The 23375-nt window shown below is 30.7% G+C and overlaps 2 protein-coding genes across 2 annotated transcripts in view; both read right to left on the minus strand.

Moving 5' to 3' along the window:
- Positions 1 to 22998, minus strand: part of stet (stem cell tumor) — a 118280-nt gene extending 95282 nt beyond the window's left edge. The window contains exons 1-4 of the mRNA XM_065504454.1: positions 22863 to 22998; positions 22693 to 22782; positions 22530 to 22553; positions 22289 to 22465 (exon numbers count right to left, since the gene is read on the minus strand). Of these exons, the coding sequence (XP_065360526.1) occupies positions 22289 to 22465; positions 22530 to 22532 (180 nt within the window). The 5' untranslated portion in view covers positions 22533 to 22553; positions 22693 to 22782; positions 22863 to 22998. The remainder of the gene's footprint in view (positions 1 to 22288; positions 22466 to 22529; positions 22554 to 22692; positions 22783 to 22862) is intronic.
- LOC135954660 (uncharacterized) lies at positions 15047 to 16920 on the minus strand. Its single transcript, XM_065504875.1, has 4 exons — positions 16747 to 16920; positions 16278 to 16681; positions 16099 to 16218; positions 15047 to 16038 (listed from the first exon to the last, which is right to left on the minus strand). Exons 1-4 carry the CDS (start codon positions 16903 to 16905, stop codon positions 15069 to 15071), a joined length of 1653 nt encoding a protein of 550 aa, XP_065360947.1. The 5' UTR covers positions 16906 to 16920; the 3' UTR covers positions 15047 to 15068.
- Positions 22999 to 23375: the final 377 nt, after the last annotated feature.

A 23375-nucleotide genomic window follows, 5' to 3' on the forward strand; every position in this document is an offset into this window, starting at 1 on the left:
GTCACTTTTAACACTCTCTTGCTCTCTCGTTACAAGTTTTTAAAAGTAAACGAACGGAATCCCGTAACTTCCAGTGATAATTTGTACAAATTATTACAAATTATCAAGTACGCGAACACAACTAATAACTCAATCTGGCTAGTCGTGAAAAACATTTAAAGTCAAAATGTTTAAATGAGTTAGAATAATGGCGAAAATTTTACAAAAATGGAACTTAATTGTTTCTAATATTTCTCAAATATTTTTTAAAAATGTTTTAATATTTTTAATAAGAACTGGCTGCAAAAATTATTAGTAATACATTTTTAAATCGAGAAAATAATAAATTTTTTAACCCTTAAATGCATGATTTTTACTTTTATTTTTCTATAAAGTATCAAATATTTAGTTGATTTTTATTTATTATATTTCATGTAGCTTTAGTTTGATTTAGAATTTCGTTAACTGAAACTTTTCGTACTCTATTTGATTTTTATTAATTAGAATCTGAATTAGTATCAAGCTTAATAATTAAAATATTTATTGGAATTACTCTGGCATTTAAACGTTACCCGCCCGCCTGATTCGTTCATACATAATTTTGCAATCGGAACAGTAGTTTAGAGAATTCAGATTTATTACAACTTTTTTTGCGATTGACCCCACTGTGCGACGTCTACAGTGCTGCTCTTAAAAAAGAATACGCACTAAAATAAAACAATTTTGTTCGAGATGAAATGATGTGCATTAATAAGGAGGGGGGACTTTAATTACACGTTTAGCACATTTGTCGCAAATATAACGAAATGTTGATACGAGTAATTTTACACAAAAACAAATAAATGTTTATAATCGTATTGATGATATTAATGTACTATTAAACATTTGTAAGCGAGTTTTTAATAAACCTCAAATATTTTATCATTAATTTTATTGGTATTTGCACAACAAAATTACATCGACTATGATGGCACGTGGCATGCTGGACTACTGCAAAGCTGATTTTCTAACGATAGTTAATGTTTAAAAATCAGCAAATTTATTTTTTTACTTTATGGTAGTAGGATTCTCAGTATGGCTTCTAATTAATTAGTATATTGTGTTGGTACTGGGAAAATATATTATGGAATGGAGGATACAGAGAGTAGTTGTTGTAGACTTTAATTAATTTAACCCATTTTCGGCTGGTGGTCGAATTTTCGACCATCAACTTTGTAAGTGAATATCTAAGAAGCTGACCATATTTTTTTAAATATGTTTTAACAGAAATGAAGTTTTATATTTTTTTAACATCTTTGATATATTTATTTTTTGTCTTTAAGTAAAACCAGAATTTTTTCTTGATGGAGCAAAAAATGCAATTTTTAGTCACTTTTCTAAAATGTTAAAAAAATTAAAAAAATAAAAAAGTAATTTATTTTTATTACTTTTCCGTGAAGACAAAATACCAAATTATCAGAAAAGAAAGAAATCATATTCAAAATGATAAAACTCTTATTTTTGAGAGGCCGTAATTTTTGGTGGTCGAAAATTCGACCAATGGCCGAAACCCATCATATAGCGTCATGCATATTAATTTAATTATTTTCTTTTCTTATTATATTAAAATGCTTCAAAATCATAACATATGTTTTATTTTTACCCTTGGGTAATTTTTGTGTGATAAATGCATATCATTTTGTTTTGTGGGACCTAAATCTCCCTTTGATATTTATGCACTACATTTGGATAATTCCATTATTGCGGAAATGGTTGCTTTTACAAATGTCTATGTGCGTGAAAATAATGCTACTGCTAACCTTACACCAACAGAATTGCGTCGGTTCATTGGAATTTTATATTTGTCTGGTTATCATACTTTACCACATATCGATCAATTTTGGTCTTCTCAATTCGACATGGCATTATCAATGTTGAAACAGGTATTTGCATCTTGCCGATAATACTAATTTGGATATATCAGATCGTTTTGTTGCACTCATGTAAGATGTTTATAAAATTCGATTCGGCTTTAAGTCGTGGTGCTTATGTTCAGAAAAGGGCTACTTATTTTATAGTATTTGATACAGTGGTTCAGCCACATCTTATAGTAAGAGCATATGTCCTGGTGCCCAAAAAGTTTTAAATATGCTTGCTAACGTACCAGATCCGGAGTTTCATACTGTTTCCTTTGAAAATTTTTTGTTCTTCTTATCAGCTTATGTGTCTTTTTGAGCGAAAATTTTATGCAACTGGAACTATACGTGAAAACAGAATGGAAAATGTTCCGTTACAAAATCTAAAGAAAGGTAGCGAGGAGAATTTGTTCCTTTAGTTGATAGTCAACAGTAATGTTATAACAATAATTCCACAGTTGAACCACTGGTCAATGCAAAAGGATATTGTCGCAAGTAGAAGAAAACCATAACAATTCCATAGTCGAAAGTAATAAAAGAATAGAAAAACTTCAAAACAACAAACCATTATCGCAAATTGATTTTCATTCTGAAGTCACAAGTAAACTATTGACATACGAAAAGGATAATGAGTCTGAAAATGAGAACTTGGAATATCGAATTATTCGAATAATTAAAATTTTTTTAATAAAGTAAAGAATGAAGTTTTGATCTCGGTTTTTTAATATTTTATTGTTAAAGAAAAACAAAAAATAACGTAAAAGTTATCAATTCAAGTATTGATAATGATAAAAAACATTCGAAAACAGAGTCCATCATTAAATTTTCAACAGAAATATTCTGATCAGATTAACTACCGAACAATCTACAAAATAATTGACTAGCAAACCCTTTAGTTTCCGTTTTGGAGCTATGCTTTAAAAAATTTTACCTAATTGGACATGATCCAGAATTCAAATACAATATAAACGTATTAAGAACTTTTTTATGTCGTTCATTAATTCGGGTTTTAAATTGAGTAACTAATTCTTTAGTAAATTAATTATTCACTATTTCTAAATTATTAACAATCTGTATTATACCCTCAAGCTCTATCAACGTTACCGAATCTTTGCTTAATAAAGTGGTCTTGGGGAATTACACAATAAAGGAAATCTGTCCAAAGTTTGATATCATTGTCAGTGAACATCACTAATTTGAAGTCAGAGAGTGTATGATTGACGCATTTATAAATACGCAAAAAGTTTATTACCATGTTAGACAAAGCTGTTCAACGATGTTCAAAATCATGTGTAAGACGAACTCCATGTTTTTCTTGCAACAAAACGTTAGTTTGCAATATTTGTGTTTATCATTCGATTTATTAAATATTTTGCAACACTTACGTACGCGGTTAATAACATCACTTATATACATATATTTTAAAATCATGGCTTTCATCTATTTCAATGAAATCATTATAAATGTCATCCTCAATATCACTTTCGACGACCGTTTCAAAATCACATTCAACTCCTCTTTAATCTTTAATCTAAGTTATAATTTTGATTATTAATTTTAATTCTTCTACTATTTCGCCAGCTAAATAACAAATATTTTATTTCGTACCTTTTATTTTCATTGGTTCAAGTAATAAGTTAACAATTTTGAAAGATTTGTTTTTAGAATTGTAACTTCTTGTAGTAATATATATGTATGTATATATTTATAGAAGGAGCTATCGGAACACTCATCTACAGTGATCGAAAGTCCCTTTGTCTTTAGTTAGTTGTCGAATTTCAGAAACAATACAATTTTTGTGAGTCATTATTACTTATTTAAATTTAAAATTATGAAAAATTTTAAGCAATTTAATAAATTTAAATATATATGAACATAAATAAAATTGTTCGAATTATTCGTTATTCGAAAATGGCCATTTTTAAATTGTTCGAATAATTATTCGTAAGAAGTTATTCGATTAATCGAACGATCATTAGTCGAATGAATACCCTAATATATAGGATATATTCATTAGAGTGTCCCTTATAAGCCAACATTTTTTTTTGAGAATTTTGGAACGGATACCTTCTATTTTTTATATACATACTAGTTGATATTAGTTCTTCAAGTTTCTCCAACCCACATACACCAGCCTGTTCTTATTTATTTGCAAATAAATGATCTATATTTGTACTGCATACTTTAGGGAGCTTTTTTATTACAGTTGACTGGACCCAAAAAAAAATTCCGAGTTTTACCCGGAATTTTTTAATTTTTTCCTTTACAAACCATCTCCTGAAAATTTTGAATCGAATAAAAAAATCAGCAGAATCGCTCCAGCCGTTCTCACGTGATGCCATTACATACATGGACCCAAAGTAAATTAATAAAGTAGCGACAGTACTACAACAAATACAACATTTACAAAAACCACAAGCAATTTTGTTTTTGGTTTAAGGTCTGAGCTGTCAAAGTTGCCTGTTGTTGTTTTTGCTTTTGGGCTTGTTGTATTTTTCGCCATAACAACCACAAGTGAATTGACAGTTCAGACCAAAGTAAAAAAAATAGTCAGCTGTTCTACTGAGTCTACTTTATTAATTTACTTTGCATGGACCATTTCATTTTTATATATATAGAATAAAACTATAGTTAAATATGAAATTTTTATCATGATTGCAACCAGTGCCGACTTGCGATTTAAATGCATCTACAAGGGGAAAAAATGCAATTTTTTCAGTTTTTGTAAAAATTTTGCTATTAAGTAATTACTTTTGCAATTTACTTTAAAAGAATCGAAATGTGTACGAAACACGAAAAACACAGTCATTTTGAACTTTCAGACTATATTTAAAATTACCTGGACTATAATATTCTGAACAGATTTTACTTAAAATAATAATTGGGCTGCTCATTCGCCAAAATATGGCCAAAAAATATATATGTATATAGTATATCGCAGGTACGGAAAAACTAAAGGAGGTATTGACATACTTTTTTCACATTTTTATTCCCTATTATGTTGTCAATAAATCCCCATGTGATAATCAAAAAATTCTAAAATTTGTCAAACAAAATTTTTAAAAATTTTAAAATGGAGTTTTGAAACTGCCTTTAAAAGTAAATATGGATATATTTTAAGTAAAAATGAACTTTTCTTTTAATATTTCTCAAAATATGTACATTTCTTGTTCTAGTGGCCTGAGACACATTAATGGCCTGGCGAATTTTTAATAACTTTAAAATTTTTTAACCAATTTTTGTCTTTTATATCTCATTAGAACGACAATTACGTACACATTTCGATTCTTTTAAATTAAATGGCAAAATTTTTAGAAAAACTGAAAAAATTGCATATTTTCGCCCTGAAAATGCACCTCAAAACTTTGAGCGACGAGCTGCACGGGTTGCCCTTCTTAGAACAAGCTAAAAAAAATGTTGATAGTATTGTTACGAAATTGTACTTGAATTCAAATATAACGATTTTAACGGCTGATTTAACAGTTGCATAATGCTTTCAAATAGCAGTGCCTCTCAAACTGTAACAAATCTGTGGGCATTATTAACATTGAATAAAAGCTTTCAGTTGACCATTATATTCGGATATTCAGTTAAAGAACATTGTAGAAAGTACACCACAGATGGCGTATGTATTAGAAAGCTCTAGAATATACGAGCTTTGACAGTTAAAGAGCAATCTAGAGTGTAGATGGCAGTATTATAAATAGTGGCAAAGGTTGCAGTAGCTAGTAAGTTTATCAGAGACGCTATTCGAATAAACATCAACTGAGTGCCTTAAAGTGTGCTGTATTTTGTCAAGTAAATTCGTGTACATTATAAAGTGTGTCTGTATTTCTGCGAATTTATAAACGTGTATAAAAAACATTGAGTGACTATTTAATTCTGTGGTTGTTGTACATTTTAAATAAATAAAAAGTTGTTACAATTTTTAAACTACTAAGCGGCTTTTATTTGCAATCAAAAGTATCCGGTTTATTTAAAGGAAATAAACCAACGTTTTGAAAAGGTTAAAACCTAACAGTATTTTAGGTCATTGCGAAAGTATTCACTACCGTTTCAACATTTCAAACTTTTAATTCTAAGGGACACTCTAATATTCATGTATCAATCATATGAGCAAGTTATTTCGGAAAGTTGATTTCAAACTACAAATTGACATATCTATATCGATTCAAGAGGTAGTATATTTAGGATTATATCCTAAAGAGAACTATGTTGAGAGTGTGGCGGCAAGAAACTTACTTAGGCTATTTGAGTCTTCGTTAGAGAAAACATTGCGGGAAGTTCACACTAGGATATTGTATGAGACCGGTCTTATCGGTCAGGGTCAGTAGGGATGAATGAATTGGATCCGATCAACTGTTCGAAGGGAGTGCAGTTTTCACTGATGGATTCAAGATGGACTCTGGTGCAGAGGCCGGTGTTTATATGGTTGACAATGAAATTAAACGGTCATATAGACTTCTGAGATCTTCGCGATCTGTAAAGCTACGGAATTGATAAAAAGACACTTCACATAGGGGTCTTTAGTGACAATTTATATAGACAGTCAGGCGGCACTTAAGGCTTTGAAATGTAGAGCTATTGAAGATATAGGAGTAAGAATTCCTATTTGTCACTACTACAGGCTAATATTTGAAATATTCCGTGACTGCACCAACCAATCCTGGAATATTAGAACGGATTGTCAAGTGTCCAAGACCTTTTGGCCAAAACTGGATGCAAAGGCAACCAAAACATTAATTGGATTAGTTAGGTGTAGTCTCAATTGGGGCCTTTATAGGTAAAAAGGATAATAGCATACAGGATTTTTGTAATGTGTTTGGGGATGTAGAGGGGTTAGAGACAGTAGAGCATAATATGTGCTGTTGTCCGAGACTACAGATTCATAGATTCAAATGGCTAGAAACAAGATTTCTAGATCAACTTGGGAGTGTTGCTGGTTATAAATTGGTTAAAATACTTGGTTTTATCAGAAGATTTGATTGACTATTTAAATTATTTCAAATCTGTAACCACTTTCACCCTTTTACGCAGATTTGCATTTTTCTTTTTGTTTCTCCTTTTGCTATCTCTAATACACCACCATTATTTTCTTTATTTCTATTTTTTTAAGGCATGACATGGTCTGTGACTCTTGAAGGGAAGGGCTTCCAAGTGAAGACCATTTGGGGTCGCAAATGCAAAATTTAGAAATTACAAACGGAATGATAAACTTATATATTATCTTACCACTTATGGGCAGAATTGCGGCAACGAAGTGAATGTTTATATTATTTTGCGTTGTTTGCTCTTTGATAGAAACATTCGCAGAATACAGTGAAAATAATAAGGAATTTCATTTTCATCCTTGGGTCTAACTAATTAGTACCTATAATGAAACAATCCTTTTTTCAATTTACATTATTTATGTTGTAGTGTGTTTATATTTTAACATCAATCAATCGATTGATCTGTACACATTATTTTGTTGACACTAGAATTGCTTTTTGATTGTGTCTATACTTGAGTGCATTTTACTTTATTTGTTGTTAAATAAAGACGTTCGTTATAATCTCGAATACACTTGTATCTACCCAGCAGTTCTGGGTGACTGTCCCAAACTATCATTTAGGATCACCACCTCTAGTTACATAAATAGCTCCGTGACTAGTTATTTTAACATATGCATGTCCTAAGCAGAGAGAAGGTCAATTAACATTACAAAAATTATAAAGAGATAGAGATATAATAGGTGGTCCAAAGTAGTTAACGCATCAGATTCACATACCTGTTACTAGTTACCTAATTGGTTACTTGATTAGCTACATCACTAGTTATTTTAACAATGTACGTGTCTTAAGCGGAAGCTAATTAACCTCAAATAATCAGTTAAAAAGACATTTCCTTGACAGTTCAATATTCGATTGCTTGCAAAGAAACCTTACTTCGACTACTCTCCAATAGATGGCTTCTGGTAGGTAAAATAACTACTTTCTAAAGTACAGTACAAAATGGTCCGTATAAAAATTCCAGGGGAAGGATTGTTGCGAAGAACTCAGGAAAACATGAAGCTTTAACAATGTATTCTAATTTATTTTCCAATTTTAATTTGACAACATAATAATTTTCTTATTGATCAACTTTGATTTATAATCTTTTATTTAATTTATATCTGTCAAAATACTTCACGTCAAAATCCTTTTATTATGTCTGTTGATGAAATACTTGATATATTCCAAGACGAAATAATTGAAATAAACTGCAACTCGTGTGTTTAATTTGATTTTGAATTAGTTGAAATCTAAAATTTTGGTTGATATATTACAAAGTTTTCCTGCTTGTTGGCTTTGTAGCGTTAAAACTATTAATATATCTGTCATCATTGACTTATTTATGTGAAACTACACCATTTCGAGTTAAAATTAAGAAAATCCTAATTTATTTTGTGAAAAAACATACAGAATTTAATATTGAAACAAGTAAGATTGCTATATTCGGCTGTGCCGAATCTTATATACCCTTCACCAAATTATACTTCAAAATTTTAAATATTTTTAGGTAAACAAAATTAATTTTTTTTTCCAGTTGTTTTTTTAATTTTTTTGGAAAAAATTTTTTCGATTGTTATTTTATTATTTTTTTAAAATTTTTTTTTTTTAAATTTTAAACATTTTTTTTTTTGTTTTTTAATTTTTTTTTTGTGAAAAAAAAATTCGGGTTAAAATTTTTTTTCCGATTTTAACCCATTGTAGGTCCAACTTACTATGGTCTTATATACGTCGTTGCAAATGTCTTTGAAATATCTATCATTAGATATCCATATTGTCTATATTAATGTCTTAGTAATCCAGATATAGGTCAAAAATCGAGGTTGTCTTGGTTTTTTCCTCATATCTCAGCCATTTGTGGACCAATTTTGCTGATTTTAAATAGCAAAATTCTCGAAAGCATGCCTGACAGAATTATTGAAGATTTGGATCCCGAAGATATCTGGGGTCTTCAGAAAATTGATTTCAACAGACAGACAGACAGACAGACAGACAGACAGACAGACAGACAGACAGACAGACAGACAGACAGACAGACAGACAGACAGACAGACAGACAGACAGACAGACAGACAGACAGACAGACAGACAGACAGACATACAGACATACAGACATACAGACATACAGACATACAGACATACAGACATACAGACATACAGACATACAGACAGACAGACAGACAGACAGACAGACAGACAGACAGACAGACAGACAGACAGACAGACAGACAGACAGACAGACAGACAGACAGACAGACAGACAGACAGACAGACAGACAGACAGACAGACAGACAGACAGACAGACAGACAGACAGACAGACAGACAGACAGACAGACAGACAGACAGACAGACAGACAGACAGACAGACAGACAGACAGACAGACAGACAGACAGACAGACAGACAGACAGACAGACAGACAGACAGACAGACAGACAGACAGACAGACAGACAGACAGACAGACAGACAGACAGACAGACAGACAGACAGACAGACAGACAGACAGACAGACAGACAGACAGACAGACAGACAGACAGACAGACAGACAGACAGACAGACAGACAGACAGACAGACAGACAGACAGACAGACAGACAGACAGACAGACAGACAGACAGACAGACAGACAGACAGACAGACAGACAGACAGACAGACAGACAGACAGACAGACAGACAGACAGACAGACAGACAGACAGACAGACAGACAGACAGACAGACAGACAGACAGACAGACAGACAGACAGACAGACAGACAGACAGACAGACAGACAGACAGACAGACAGACAGACAGACAGACAGACAGACAGACAGACAGACAGACAGACAGACAGACAGACAGACAGACAGACAGACAGACAGACAGACAGACAGACAGACAGACAGACAGACAGACAGACAGACAGACAGACAGACAGACAGACAGACAGACAGACAGACAGACAGACAGACAGACAGACAGACAGACAGACAGACAGACAGACAGACAGACAGACAGACAGACAGACAGACAAACATTTTCGATTTCTCGACATCAATTTTTAATTTTCTAAATTTTCTTTGGAGTTATCTTAATATTAATTTCTACTATTCAATATTAATTTTCTATTCTGAAATTAAATTTTTTTTCTCAATAATAGTTTGCTTTTCTGAATATCAATTCGCTATTTCTCAATATTAATTTAAATTTCTTAGTTTCAATTTCAACTCGAAATGATAATTTTAATTTTCTTAAAGAATTATCTTTATATATATAATTCTTCTGTACGTGTGTTAGTAACTGAACTCCTCCTTAACGGCTGGGCCGATTTCGATGAAATTTGTTGTGTGGGTCCCTGGATGGTTTAGATTCACAATTGACCCATATAGGAACAATGGGCATGGCACGTCCCATACAAAGTAAAAATATTTTATAGCATATCTGGAGTACTATTATAGTGGGAGTCTCCAAACTTTGTGTGAGCTATGGCAGAACAACGTTTGCCGGGACAACTAGTTAATTATATTATATTTTCTGTTTTTAATATGAGAATATGAAAAAGACGCTTGTGAGATTCCCTGCTCCAGATTACTTAGAGACACTAAAGTGACAATTAACTTCATGCTTGATTACCTGACATGTAAGTTTGCTTAAGCAAAATGAAAATAAACTGTATGAGAATTATATCAACACAATTTGCATAAAAACAATTTGTACATAACACTACATTCTTCACACTATATTACCTTGGATGTATAAAGATACCAACTGGCTTATTTCTCTCTGCATTACAAATAGCACATGACCCAAAATATATAAAGTGAAAATTACTGCCTATAAATAAAATATATTTTAATTCTTTTATTTATTTAAAAAAAATCCTTTTACTAAGGACAATTCAAAACAAATATTTAGTTTTATTATATTTGACTCTGTTTGATCTTACAAATCACTTGTAAGAGCAAACAACGTCAAACAAATTTGTTGTAAAAAAGTGGTTACGCTTTTTTGAGTAAATATTTGCCATGTGTGACCATACCTTATGTGATACATTGACTACTTCAAAAACTGCTGGGTACTTACACACATGTATACCAAATCCAAATAAAAAGATACTTAGACACAGACTCATACATTCAAGATATAAATACCAATCAAAGAAATATTTAGAGAGTGTAAAGTGCACAGTGTACGATATAAAAAATTATTGGTAATCAAAAGTGTTTTTGTATAAATGTTACTAAAACAGCACTGTGTAAAATCGGATATTATTGACCTGTGGCGCGTTGGCTCTGATGTTTAGTTATAACTAAACAGAATTATATTCCTAAAAAGATATCCGTAAAGCCAGAAACCGGTTGGAAATTGTTCGATTTATTGAATATTCCTACAATTTTAAACATTTCTTAAACAATTTCTAAAAATTTAAAAATTGCTCTTTAGGATTTTATTAAATAGACAAGAATAAAAACTTAAACAATTAGGTCAATATCTCCCAAAATTTCGCTGTACCTTGTTTATAAAAACAATACAATAACATATGAAAATCTATGAGAAATACGTGCTGAAGATTTTACTGAAATCGGGAAAAGTTAATCCTTTCACCACCTTGATAAACTTTTTTAAGCGAATTTTTCAAAGTTTAATGAAAAAAGGTTTCTTTAGTATATTTTCCAGGCTTTATGAAATTTTCAACACCGAACTCAAAATTCTTTTATTCCAAATGTTTGGAAAGTTTGTTGGCTCGGGTTTTGATATCTCAAAATTGAAAAATCTCCCATTGTGTTGTGTAGTAAGTGTGCAATAGCACTTTTTTGTTTTTGATAAAAATAAATTTAAGATATTTACTACAAAAACAACATACTCACGCACAGAATACACTCCATGAATAGATAGATGTTATAGTCATTGTCACTGTCTGTCAATTGTCATTCCATTAAGGTGTCCTGATTGTATTTACTGTCTAACATATCTATCTAAACATACAAAATTATCTGAGAAAACACATTTGATTTGCTTTTATTTATGTTCAATTTTCGATTTTGTCATTTTTTTATTATTGTATTGAAGTGTGTTTGTAAATGTGTTGTATAGAAGTGTGTCTGTAGTGTGGCTACATGTTTCCCCTTCCGTTGCATGAATTTTGTTTTAAATTACAGTGGTATTAAGTATTAAAATCACTTACTGTATAATAAATAATATAAAAGCCCATCTAACTTTTCACTGAATTGAACACAAAAACCACTAATTTGATTAATTTATTTTGCAACAAAAAATTACTGTTTGTTGTCCTCAAATATGGCGATTTTGAACGGCTCTTGGGGACTGGAGATTTTATTGGAAATATGTACTTTGAAATATGTCGGCGATTTTATTGGGGTAAAGTAATTAGGATTAATTTATTATACCCTACACCATCATAGATGGGAGGGTATAATAAGTTTGTGCTGATGTTAGTATATCGATCGACTCAGAATCACTTTCTGAATCGATTAAACGATATCCGCCCATGTAAACCTTGTGCCCAAAGTACAGGTCGTAATTTTGAAGAAATTTCGATAAATTCTGGTACAACCAATTGTTTCTGCCCAAGAACTAAGTATATTGAAACTGGCTGAAATCGGTCCAATATTTCACATAGCCCCCATACAAATGTCCTCCCGAAATTGGAGTTGTCGATCATAACTGTTTAAATTATGTATATAGGTATCTACTAGGGTATTCATTCGACTAATGATCGTTCGATTAATCGGATAATTTCTTACGAATAATTATTCGAACAATTTAAAAATGGCCATTTTCGAATAACGAATAATTCGAACAAATTTATGTAGAATAATAGAATAAAACGAATAAATGTTCATATATATTTAAATTTATTAAATTGCTTAAAATTTTTCATAATTTCAAATTTAAATAAGTAATAATGACTCACAAAAATTGTATTGTTTCAAAAATTCGACAAATAACTAAAGACAAAGTGACTTTCGATCATAGTAGATAAGTGTTCCGATAGCTCATTCTATAATTATATAAATATTACTACAAGAAAATACAATTCTAAAAATAAATCTTTCAAAATGTTTAACTTAGGACTTGAACGAATGAAAATAAAAGGTACGGTATAAAATATTTGTTATTTAGCTGGAAATTGGAAGAATCGCAATTAATAATCAAAATTTTAACTTAGATTAAAGTGGAGTTCAATGTGATGGAGAATGTGAAACGGTCGTCGAAAGTGATATTACATTGAAATAAATGAAGGCCATGATCTTAAAATATATGTATATAAGTGATGTTATTAACCGCGTACGTAAGTGTTGCAAAATATTTAATAAATCGAATGATAAACACAAAATATTGCAAACTTACGTTTTGTTGCAAGAAAAGCATGGAGTTCGTCTAATACATGATTTTGAACATCGTTGAACATCTTTGTCTAACATAGTAATACTTTTTGCGTATTTGTAAATGCATCAAACATGCACTGCCTGACTTCAAATTAGCCACGTTCACTGACAATGATATCAAACTTTGGACAGATTCCCTTTATTGTGTAATTCCCCAAGACCACATTATTAAGCAAAGATTCGGAATTTGTTATAAATAATTTAGAAATAGTGAATAATTAATTTACTAAAGAATTAATTACTCAATTTAAAACCCGAAGTAATGAACGACATAAAAAAGTTCTTAATACGTTTATATTGTATTTGAATTCAGAATCATGTCCAACTAGCTCAAATTTTTTAAAGCAAAGCTCCAAAACGGAAACTAATCTACAAAACAATTGACTAGTTTTGTAGATTGTTCGGGAGTTAATCTGATCAGAATATTTCTGTTGAAAATTTAATGATGGACTTTGTTTTCGAATGTTTTTTAACATTATCAATACTTGAATTGTTAACTTTAACGTTATTTTTTGTTTTTCTTTAACAATAAAATATTAAAAATTGACATCAAAACTTCATTCTTTACTTTTTTAAACAAATTTAAATTATTCGATTAATTTTAAACGTGTGATCGAATTATTCGAACATCGAATTATTCTCTTATTCGAATTATTCGTTTTATTTGAACGAGAGAAAAATCGAATAATTCGAATACCCTAGTATCTACACAAATTTCGCCCAAAATGATAAATTTATATATAAGGAAGTCATGTCACGTAACGAGCATAACGAGCTCTTTAAAATGTTGGTATAAAAATATTTTCCAACAAACTACGAAATGACAGATCCGTATAGGAAATTATGTTGTAATTTTAACGAAATGTTTAACTTTATAGACTATTTATATTTAAAATTTCAGCTCATTCGGATCATAAATGGATTTTTGGCGATTTTTTTAAAAAATTTGAGACCCGAGGTGACCAACTTTGAGGGGCTATGCACTGGCCCGCATCATCGCTAGGAAGCTGAACAAACGTAAATCAACTCGAAATCAGCTCAAACCATGTACAATTTCGTAACAATATCTTCCAAAAAAAAGTTTGTAAACCACTGTGCGACACGATACTACGATATTGTATATTTTTAGTTAGCCTGGTAATAACATTCTGAATTTGTTTTATTTAAACTGAGCAACACTATAAAATAATGGCATATTCACCAATTAATGGAAAAACATAACGTACAAATTATAAAATTATATTATAACTATTTTTTTGGCCTTTAGTCCTGCATAAAATCCTATAATTTTTACCCCCATATTCATAATGAGTTTTTAAATTTAGCGAACGTTTATAGAACTGAATTTCCATACAAAATTAGTTTTCTAAACCTTTAATAAATTTAAAAATTCAATATGAATAAGTCCTTTAAATTTTAAGAATTTGTTTAACAAAATTCTAAAAATATTATAAAGTTCCCCAAAACAAATATTTGTTTTTGTTTTTTCCTGGGACATATGTAAAATCGAAGGAAAATTTTTAATAATTTGAACATTTTAAAACTTGTAGATCTTTTTAAAATGATTCTAAAAAAATAAATTCCAAAATAAATACACATTACCGATTTAGTAGACATTACCGATTTTCCTCAAATTTTCAGAGTTGGATTATTATTTGAAGTGTCACAATAATTCGAAAACCACCATAATATACAAACACATTTAAATGAAACACTTTTCTTGATTAATAAAATTAACAAAAAAAAAACATTTTATAAAACATAATAGTACTTTATTGAATATTTCTGCTGTACAAATTATTCCCATGGATATTTTCACAGATCTTGGTAGCCTCGCGGCGAAGAGTCTTCCCGGATATGGTACGCGGTAAACTATCGAAGAAATAAACACCACCGCGCAATTGTTCGAAATGTTGCATACTATTAGCAACATGATTACATACAATTTGCTCAGTCAAATTGCTCTGTGGAAGTTTAACGACAGCTGCTGCTGGCAAATGTGTGTATATTATGTCGGATATACCAACCACACACACCTCAACCACATCCGATAGCTCCATGATGACTTTTTCAATTTCGGTAGGATAAAAATGGAAATTATTGTATTTTAAAATGTCTTTCTTGCGATCGATTATATATAAATTGCCATCAAAATCGAAATAACCCACATCACCGCTATGTATCCAACAATCTTCATCATACATACTGCTAGTGGCAACGTGATTGTTGAAGTAACCAGCCCAGGGATGTAGCGTACGTATACACACTTCACCAACTTCGTTTGCGGTCAAATTATGATCATCATCATTGATAATTTTAACCTCAATGTTGTTACCTAAGGGACCAACTGAATCTTTGGCATCCATTTCGTGATATGCCACCCAATTACAAACTTCACTCATACCATAACCAGTGACAAAGGTGGCATTCGAGGCAAACTGCTTAAATTTTTTAACAAGACTGTAGGGAACAGCACTGCCACCGGCCATATACAGATCAATACTGGACAAATCGCTTTCATATATTCTCTTCGATGTGAGAGTCATTGCAATCTGTGAAGGTGGACTTAAAACAATATTCACTTTGTAACATTCGACTATATCAAAGAAATCATCTGGTGAATAAGGTCGGTTAGAAATAACGCGAGTTAGACCATTTATAGTACCATGGACCAACGTTACAAGACCCGTTAACCAATAAAGGGTACTAAAACAAAGGAATTTATCTGTTGGAAGCATTTCACTAAAACGAAAACTTTATGTATTAAGTGGATACAAAATTTTAAAATTTCTTGGAACTTACAATTTCTTAGCATTTAAAATACTGGCATGTGACATGGTTACGCCTTTTGGCAAACCCGTAGTACCCGATGAACACAAAATCATGGCTACTTGATTGCAACCATCTTGCAAAACTGGCGCTCTAAATGATAAATACTAAAATGAATTACTTTCGACTTGCGAAGATTTATGTAACTTTACTTGAATTCATTTTCTCCTTCAGTACTCTTCATTAATTCCATCAATGTTGGCACCTTGTCAATGTGTTTACTCACGGTGTATATAATTGTGCTGGAAAGTTTGCACTCTTCTAAAGCATCCTTTACTTTATCATAAATTTCACCATCACAGAACATTATTTTGGGTCTTGTTATGGCATAGGCATGAGCAATTCCTCTTTTATCAAAACTAGGATCTAAAGTACTAATGCTCAGGCCACATAGCAGGGCACCAAATGTTAGAGGAGCCACAAAATCACTATTGGCAGCACACAAACCAATTACATCCAGCTGTACTACGTTAAGTTTTTGCAAATTAAGGGCCACTCGTATTGAGAGGGTAGCTATCTCCCGATTTGTATATTCTTTACCACTTGGATAACAAATCTATTAAAATAACAAATCAATTATAAACCTAAATGCTCTCTCACTATGTATTTCGTTTTCTTTACCTGGGCTATATGATCGGGATCTTTTAATAATGCTGTTATAGCAGCAGAGCCAACGGAATCTTGGGCTCCAAAAACCGTTTCAACAATTTCACCCCGCCAAATTTTGGTTTCTTCGTTGAAAGTGGTTTTAGCAAGCTTCGAACGCAAACGACTTATCATGATTGTGGTTTAAATTCGACTATAGTACTTGAATGTCTTGCATCTCCATGTTATAAATATTCAATTTTGTTGTTTACAAGTAATCGAAGTAAGTTAAATGCAAATAATCTTCTGAACTACACATGTGTGATAAGAATGCCAGTAAATATTGAGAAGACAACATGACCAGCGATACAAGATTATGGACGTCATAGCATCTCCCGCAGTGACTTGCAGATTATTTAATGTAAAATAATTGTATTGATGATAACAAAATATATACTGAAATATATTTTAACTCTTATCGCAACAGTTAAGCAAGTAGTCATTGTAGACAATAATTGTCACTAATGTCTGATTACTTGGCTGACTCCAATTAATATATTTTAGGTCATTTCACACGTAAGTGCTCTTTGTAGTGCAGATAGATGTCAATTGGTTAATATATACATCCCACGTAATCTATCATAAAGACTATTGTTCTTTAGTGTCTCTAAGTAATCTGGAGTGTAGTCAGTTTAAACTTTTTTGTGAGTAATTCGCACAAACTGGATTTATACAAATTGTGTTGATATAATTCTCATACAGTTTATTTTCTTTTTGCTTCAGTATACTGACATCCAATGTAACCTAGAGTGAAGTCAGTTGTTACTTTAGTGTCTCTAAGTAAACTAGAGTGTAGTCACTTTTAACGTTTATTTTGTACTGGTGTATACAATGTAGTTATTTTAGCCAACAGAAGTAATTGGACTGCCTATAAGATAAATTAGTTAAACATGTTAAAACCAGTAGTTATGTAGCTGACTGCAACGCTAAGCATACATATTGGGATTCCAGATTAATGAATCCCGAAGGCATACAGCTGTACAGGACTCCAGTGGATCGTAAAAATTGCTTAGATTTTATATCACCTGGTAAGTCCACTTATTGGCCTTCTGATCCTAGAAAAATCACTGATCTAATAGATTTTGCCATATCAATGAATTTAAATAGAAACTCTATTACTGCAGAAATTATATATGAATTATCTTCTGATCATTCCCCCGTTATACTAAACTATTACGACCAATATCCATGGTCTCATACAAAAGCTTCATTGTTCAAGACTGATTGGTTGAAATATGAAAAATACATCAGCTGCCATATCCACACTGAATATAACAAAAAGTGTGAGGAAGATATCAATAATTGTATCAGAGACTTCATGTATCTAAATTTTCTGCATTGGATCATTCTAAGTAGAAAATTTCTAATACAGAAATTAATAGATTCCCCCTAGAAAAGAGGAGATGTAGAAGATATTGGCAACACAACAGATCTTCTGCTGCTAAGCAGAGGCTGTCCACTGCAAGTAAGAAACTAAAAAGAGCCCTTCATTCGGAAGAGGATCGCAAAAACCGAAACTATATTGAAAGTTTAACCAGTACTATGCTCACAAACTTATCTCTTTGGAAGGCAGCTTTGAACATTAAGCCACCGGTAGAGGTTGGCCTTCTATTACACACAAAAAATTAGAGTCTTACCAATCGAATAGTTTGTTTAGGATAAAATGCGGCGATTATGTGACATGGGACTATGCAATCAATACCTATTATACATCTCTGATTTACCCAGATGACACTGTAATTCTTAGATCTCATGTAAACTTAAATATAGCATCTAGAAACCTAGATAATTATCTCAGGCACGTGGAGACATGGTTATTAAATTGGAGAATACAAGTAAATGAAATTAAAATCAAGCACATAACCAGGGCAACCAAAAATATGCAATATCATATTTTTTGCAGTGCATCGTATAAACATATGAGTTAGTTATTTATCCGTTTCAGACAATTATAAGAATTTTGGCATCGATTTGTTAGTGCATATTTTTGCATATTTTGCTCTTTACTGCATATTTTTGCATATATTGCGTTTTATAGCATATTTTTGCATATTTAACTCATAACTGCATATTTTTGTGGCATATTTTCTTTATTTCCATTATTTTGTTTTCTAAATATAATTTTATTGCTTGTATTGTAATTTTTCATTTCTATATTTTACAATTTTGTTAAGGTCCAATGATAATTTGTCTAAGCTACTTAAAGAAAAAATTAGAGTACCCATAATCGACTTAACTTCATTAAATTTTCATTGACTTAAGGGATCTTAGTTTCAATATATTTGAATTAAATTAAAAATATTCACACACAAATATCAAAATTTAACAAATAGTAAAAAATACATAAAAAATTAAAAGAAAAGAAAATGGGCAACTTCTTAACAAAATGTTGGATACATTTAAAAAAAACTTAAGGTGGCTTGAGACAGTTATGGTTGGGCATTAACAGTTTACCACTAATGCAGAATTAAACAACTTTTCAGCAAATGTTCAGAATATTAAGATCCATCGAAAATATCACGTTCAAATCACGTTGATAGATTTACACAAATTGTAACAAAGATATTAGGAAATCATTAAAAAACAATCAATTGATGAGAAAGGAAAAAACATAGAAAATGTCACGGTATTTTGAATTCCAGTAATAAAAATGCAAAAATGTTTTTTTTATTTTTCCGCAGTTTTAAAGAAAACAAATCATTTCACTATTGTAAGGCTTTTTGATAATTCTGTTTAAATTTTGGAAATCAAATTTAGATGTTAATCTTCATATATGATGAATGCTCCAAAATCCAATGCAATTTTTTACCAAACAATTACAAACGCTCTCTATAGTGATTTCGAAACATAATGCAAATGATATTAAAGTAGATTTTAAGGAAATTCTTTATATCCTCTCCCTACAATATTATGCAACTAATTACTAAACAAACTTTCTTATATTCTTTTTAATAAAACATTTATAGATTTTTGGTAATTATTCGAATTTTTTTATATATATAATTTGAAAGTAAATTTTTAATTAGGCTTAAGTTCATTTTTATTATAATTTATTTGTAATAATTCAAAGAATATCACTGAATACTAAAATTTTTTTAGACAATTGGCAAATTGGAATGCATTTTCTACCCTGCCAAGGGCGTCATCAACAATCTTCATTGTCAAGGTCTATTTGTAAATATCATCTATTTAACTTACTATTATTAGGAATTAGAATATGGGAAGCCTAATTCATATTTTTATATTATTTGTAAATTAGACGAAATTTCAAATATTTTTATTATATATGTGTATTCTTATTATTACAAATTTATCATTTTTATTAGTGTTGCTGTAGTCAACCTTTGGTTAACAATTCAGCTATGAATGTTTTTGTGTTTTTATTTCTTTCTCCTTGGTGTTGATTCGTTGAGTCAAACTGGAGATTGAAAACTGATTTTAGTCTTTTACTGTGCCATGTGTATATTTTATTTATAGATTTTTGGTAATTATTCGAACTTTTTTATATATATAATTTGAAAGTAAATTTTTAATTAGGCTTAAGTTCATTTTTATTATAATTTTCTTGGCAGGGTAGAAAATGCATTCCAATTTGCCAATTGTCTAAAAAAATTTTAGTATTCAGTGATATTCTTTGAATTATTACAAATAAATTATAATAAAAATGAACTTAAGCCTAATTAAAAATTTACTTTCAAATTATATTTTTAATAAAACATTGAAATCAAACAATAACCAACTATTAAGTGCATATTTTTTATATTTTAAGAGCATATTTTTCGTTTTTAAGTGCATATTTTATGCGCATAAAACACTTTTTTTAGAGCATATTTTTGGTTGCCCTGCACATAACGTTTTCACTTAGGAGAGGAAGTTATCCACTATTGTCATTAAATAGTATGATCACGTTACATACCTTGGTATTCATTTGGATAGACGCCTTACTTGGCTTCGCCACATAGAAGCCAATCGGCTCCACATGAAACTAAAAGATTCTAATTTACACTGGCTGATCCACCATCAGCCTTAACTGCAAAATCATCGTTAACTGCAAAGTCATCCTGTATAAGACAATCTTAAAACCAATTAGGACATACGGAATCCAATTATGGGGAACAGTAAGCAATACCAGCATAGATCTCATACAGAAGGCACAATCCAAAATTCTATGAACCATGACAGATCAAGGCTGCGTAGAGCTTATTTACCACTCATATAATTTGCCAAATATGATTCTATACTGAGAGAACAGTAATTGGATAGTTATAAGATTTAATTACTCATTGTAAGACCTAGAAATTAAAGGCAGAAATCAAAGACCTAACTCAGTTGTCAGAAAGTTAGGTCACTAAGTGGTGAGAATGTATTAGTAGAAAAAACTATGTGAAAAAAAAACAACAATCGTATGTGTGATTATTTTGAGTAATTTTTTTATTTGAGTTTTTCCGCTCTATGTTTCTCTATGGCAGGAACAATATTATAATATACTTGAGTTTCCAAAAAACCGAAAAATTTCAAAACCGTGTATTCGGTTTTAAAAAATTGAAAACCGGTCGGTTTCGATCGGTGTTGTGATAATTTATTAAATATCAAGTGTTATAGAAACAAAATCATTTGATAATATAGGAAATGCTATACAAATTTAAAATTCAAACTTGACGGGTGTTCAAAAGGATACAGGAAAATTGGTAATTAAAAATTGCCATCGTTTTCGTTTTTGGTTTATAGTAGTTTGTTTTTTCAGACTGAAAGACAAAACTCAGATTTTTCTAACAAAAGAAACAAGTTTAAATTTAATTTCAGAAGAAAAAATTTTTGATCTTTTGAATTTGTAACTTTATTTCATAAAACGAAGTGATCGAGAAAAACTAACATTAGTTTAAGCAGTTGCAAAATTTTTCCAATAGGAAATATATACCGAAGACAAAATTATGCGTGGCTTTAATCTAATTCTTTTTTTCCTTTTTTCACGCATATAAGCGAGATAAATAAAATAAAAAATAAAATCATAAAGACATTTTTTTAGATTTTTTTTATCAAAATGTTTTAAACTAGAGTTTTTAAAAATGGCACATGCACAAGAAATTTATCTTTTATGGCTGCAAATTGGAATGGTTAAACTTTGTATATGCACATAATATATCTATTTAGAAATATATCTAATTCTGCACAGGATTTTTAAACTTAAAATATATTACTTATTAAAAGAATGCACTAATATCAAATTAGTTTAAGGGCAAACCGTTTTTGTTTACATTGACTCCAGGATTGCAGGATAATGCGAATTGTTTTGTTTACATAAAGGACAATAGTTATTTCTATTGTGTAACATCAATTAAAAATTTCAACATGATGTTTGTGGTAGACAATAACAACTTTCGCACACCTGTATTTACATTTAACTGTTAATGGAATTTTTAATTACAGTCTTAATAATTATGCCTATGTACATAAGTACTTGTACATGTTACTAATTTGTTTCTATTAAATTTAGGAATGATAATTTTAAAGCACTTACCACATTAACAAAATCTTGGAATGTTATGTAGCCCGGTCCAATGGGTAATTTAGCCTTTTTTGCTCTCTCCAATAAAAGCTCACGTTTATTCATAGGCACTTGTGATATAAATTCTGGTGATTTTAAAGCATTTATAAACTCATCCACAGTGATTTCACCAAATCCTTCAGGATCAAACTAAAATTTAAATTGTAAATTAATATTAATTCGTATGGTATGATAGTCAACAAAAATCACTTACCATATCAAATAAAAGTTTCCATTTCTGTAAAGGGAAAAAAAATATTATTAATAATGTTCGAAAAGACAAAAATCTATAATAAAATATAAGATTTCACATTACAAGGCATTAATTTTGAACTTGATAGAATATTTAAATAGTTTAGAAATACTATTTAACTTACATCTCTCAAAAGCTCTCTGCGTAATTCCGCTTCATCGAAATCCGAATTAAGCGAAGTGTGCTCTGTATCATAGCCAGCATCATTAGTTCCCTAAATTAAATTAGAAATACATTTTTTTAAATTAAAAATACAATAAATATTATTTTACATTTATGTATGTATGTACTTACATAGCGTGGTTGTGTGTGTGATATTGAACCAATTGATACCAATGAGCCGGCTATCGTTGATATATGTTCGATGTCAGCCAAAGTTTCGTGTTGACTGCTACCAGGACCTCCAACATTAACACAACTGTCACCTACACCGCCAGTCCCTCCACCACTACCATTGCCATTACCATTAATGGTCGTTTCGATGGCCCGTGATGAACTGCGTTCGCAACTGGTCCACATAATCGAACATATATAACGAATTGAAATGTTATCTTTTCAAATGCTGTTTTTGTTGCTGTTGCATGCACAAAGCAATGATGATAATGATGCTTTTATTATATTTGATGAGTTCCATTCATGTATTTGTTATTTATCTTTACAGATCATGAGATATTTTCGTCTTTTATTTATTGTACGGATAGATACATACAAATGTATTTTAACCGAATGCCTAAAAGTATGCAAGTTTTTGATGTGTATTAAATTGAAACTAAAGTAAATGCTTGTAGTGGCAACACCGCAGCTGAA

The sequence above is a fragment of the Calliphora vicina genome, chromosome 3 (assembly GCF_958450345.1).
Source record: "Calliphora vicina chromosome 3, idCalVici1.1, whole genome shotgun sequence".
Classification (NCBI taxonomy): Eukaryota; Metazoa; Arthropoda; class Insecta; order Diptera; family Calliphoridae; genus Calliphora; species Calliphora vicina.

What these genes read in the sequence shown, in the direction of transcription:
- LOC135954660 (XM_065504875.1), bottom strand. Translation starts at nt 16,905, where the DNA reads ATGATAAGTCGTTTGCGTTCGAAGCTTGCTAAAACCACTTTCAACGAA. An exon ending in ATCCCGATCATATAGCCCAG is followed by an intron (nt 16,682 to 16,746) that starts GTAAAGAAAACG and finishes TTATTTTAATAG; the next exon opens with ATTTGTTATCCAAGTGGTAA. An exon ending in GAAGGAGAAAATGAATTCAA is followed by an intron (nt 16,219 to 16,277) that starts GTAAAGTTACAT and finishes TTTATCATTTAG; the next exon opens with AGCGCCAGTTTTGCAAGATG.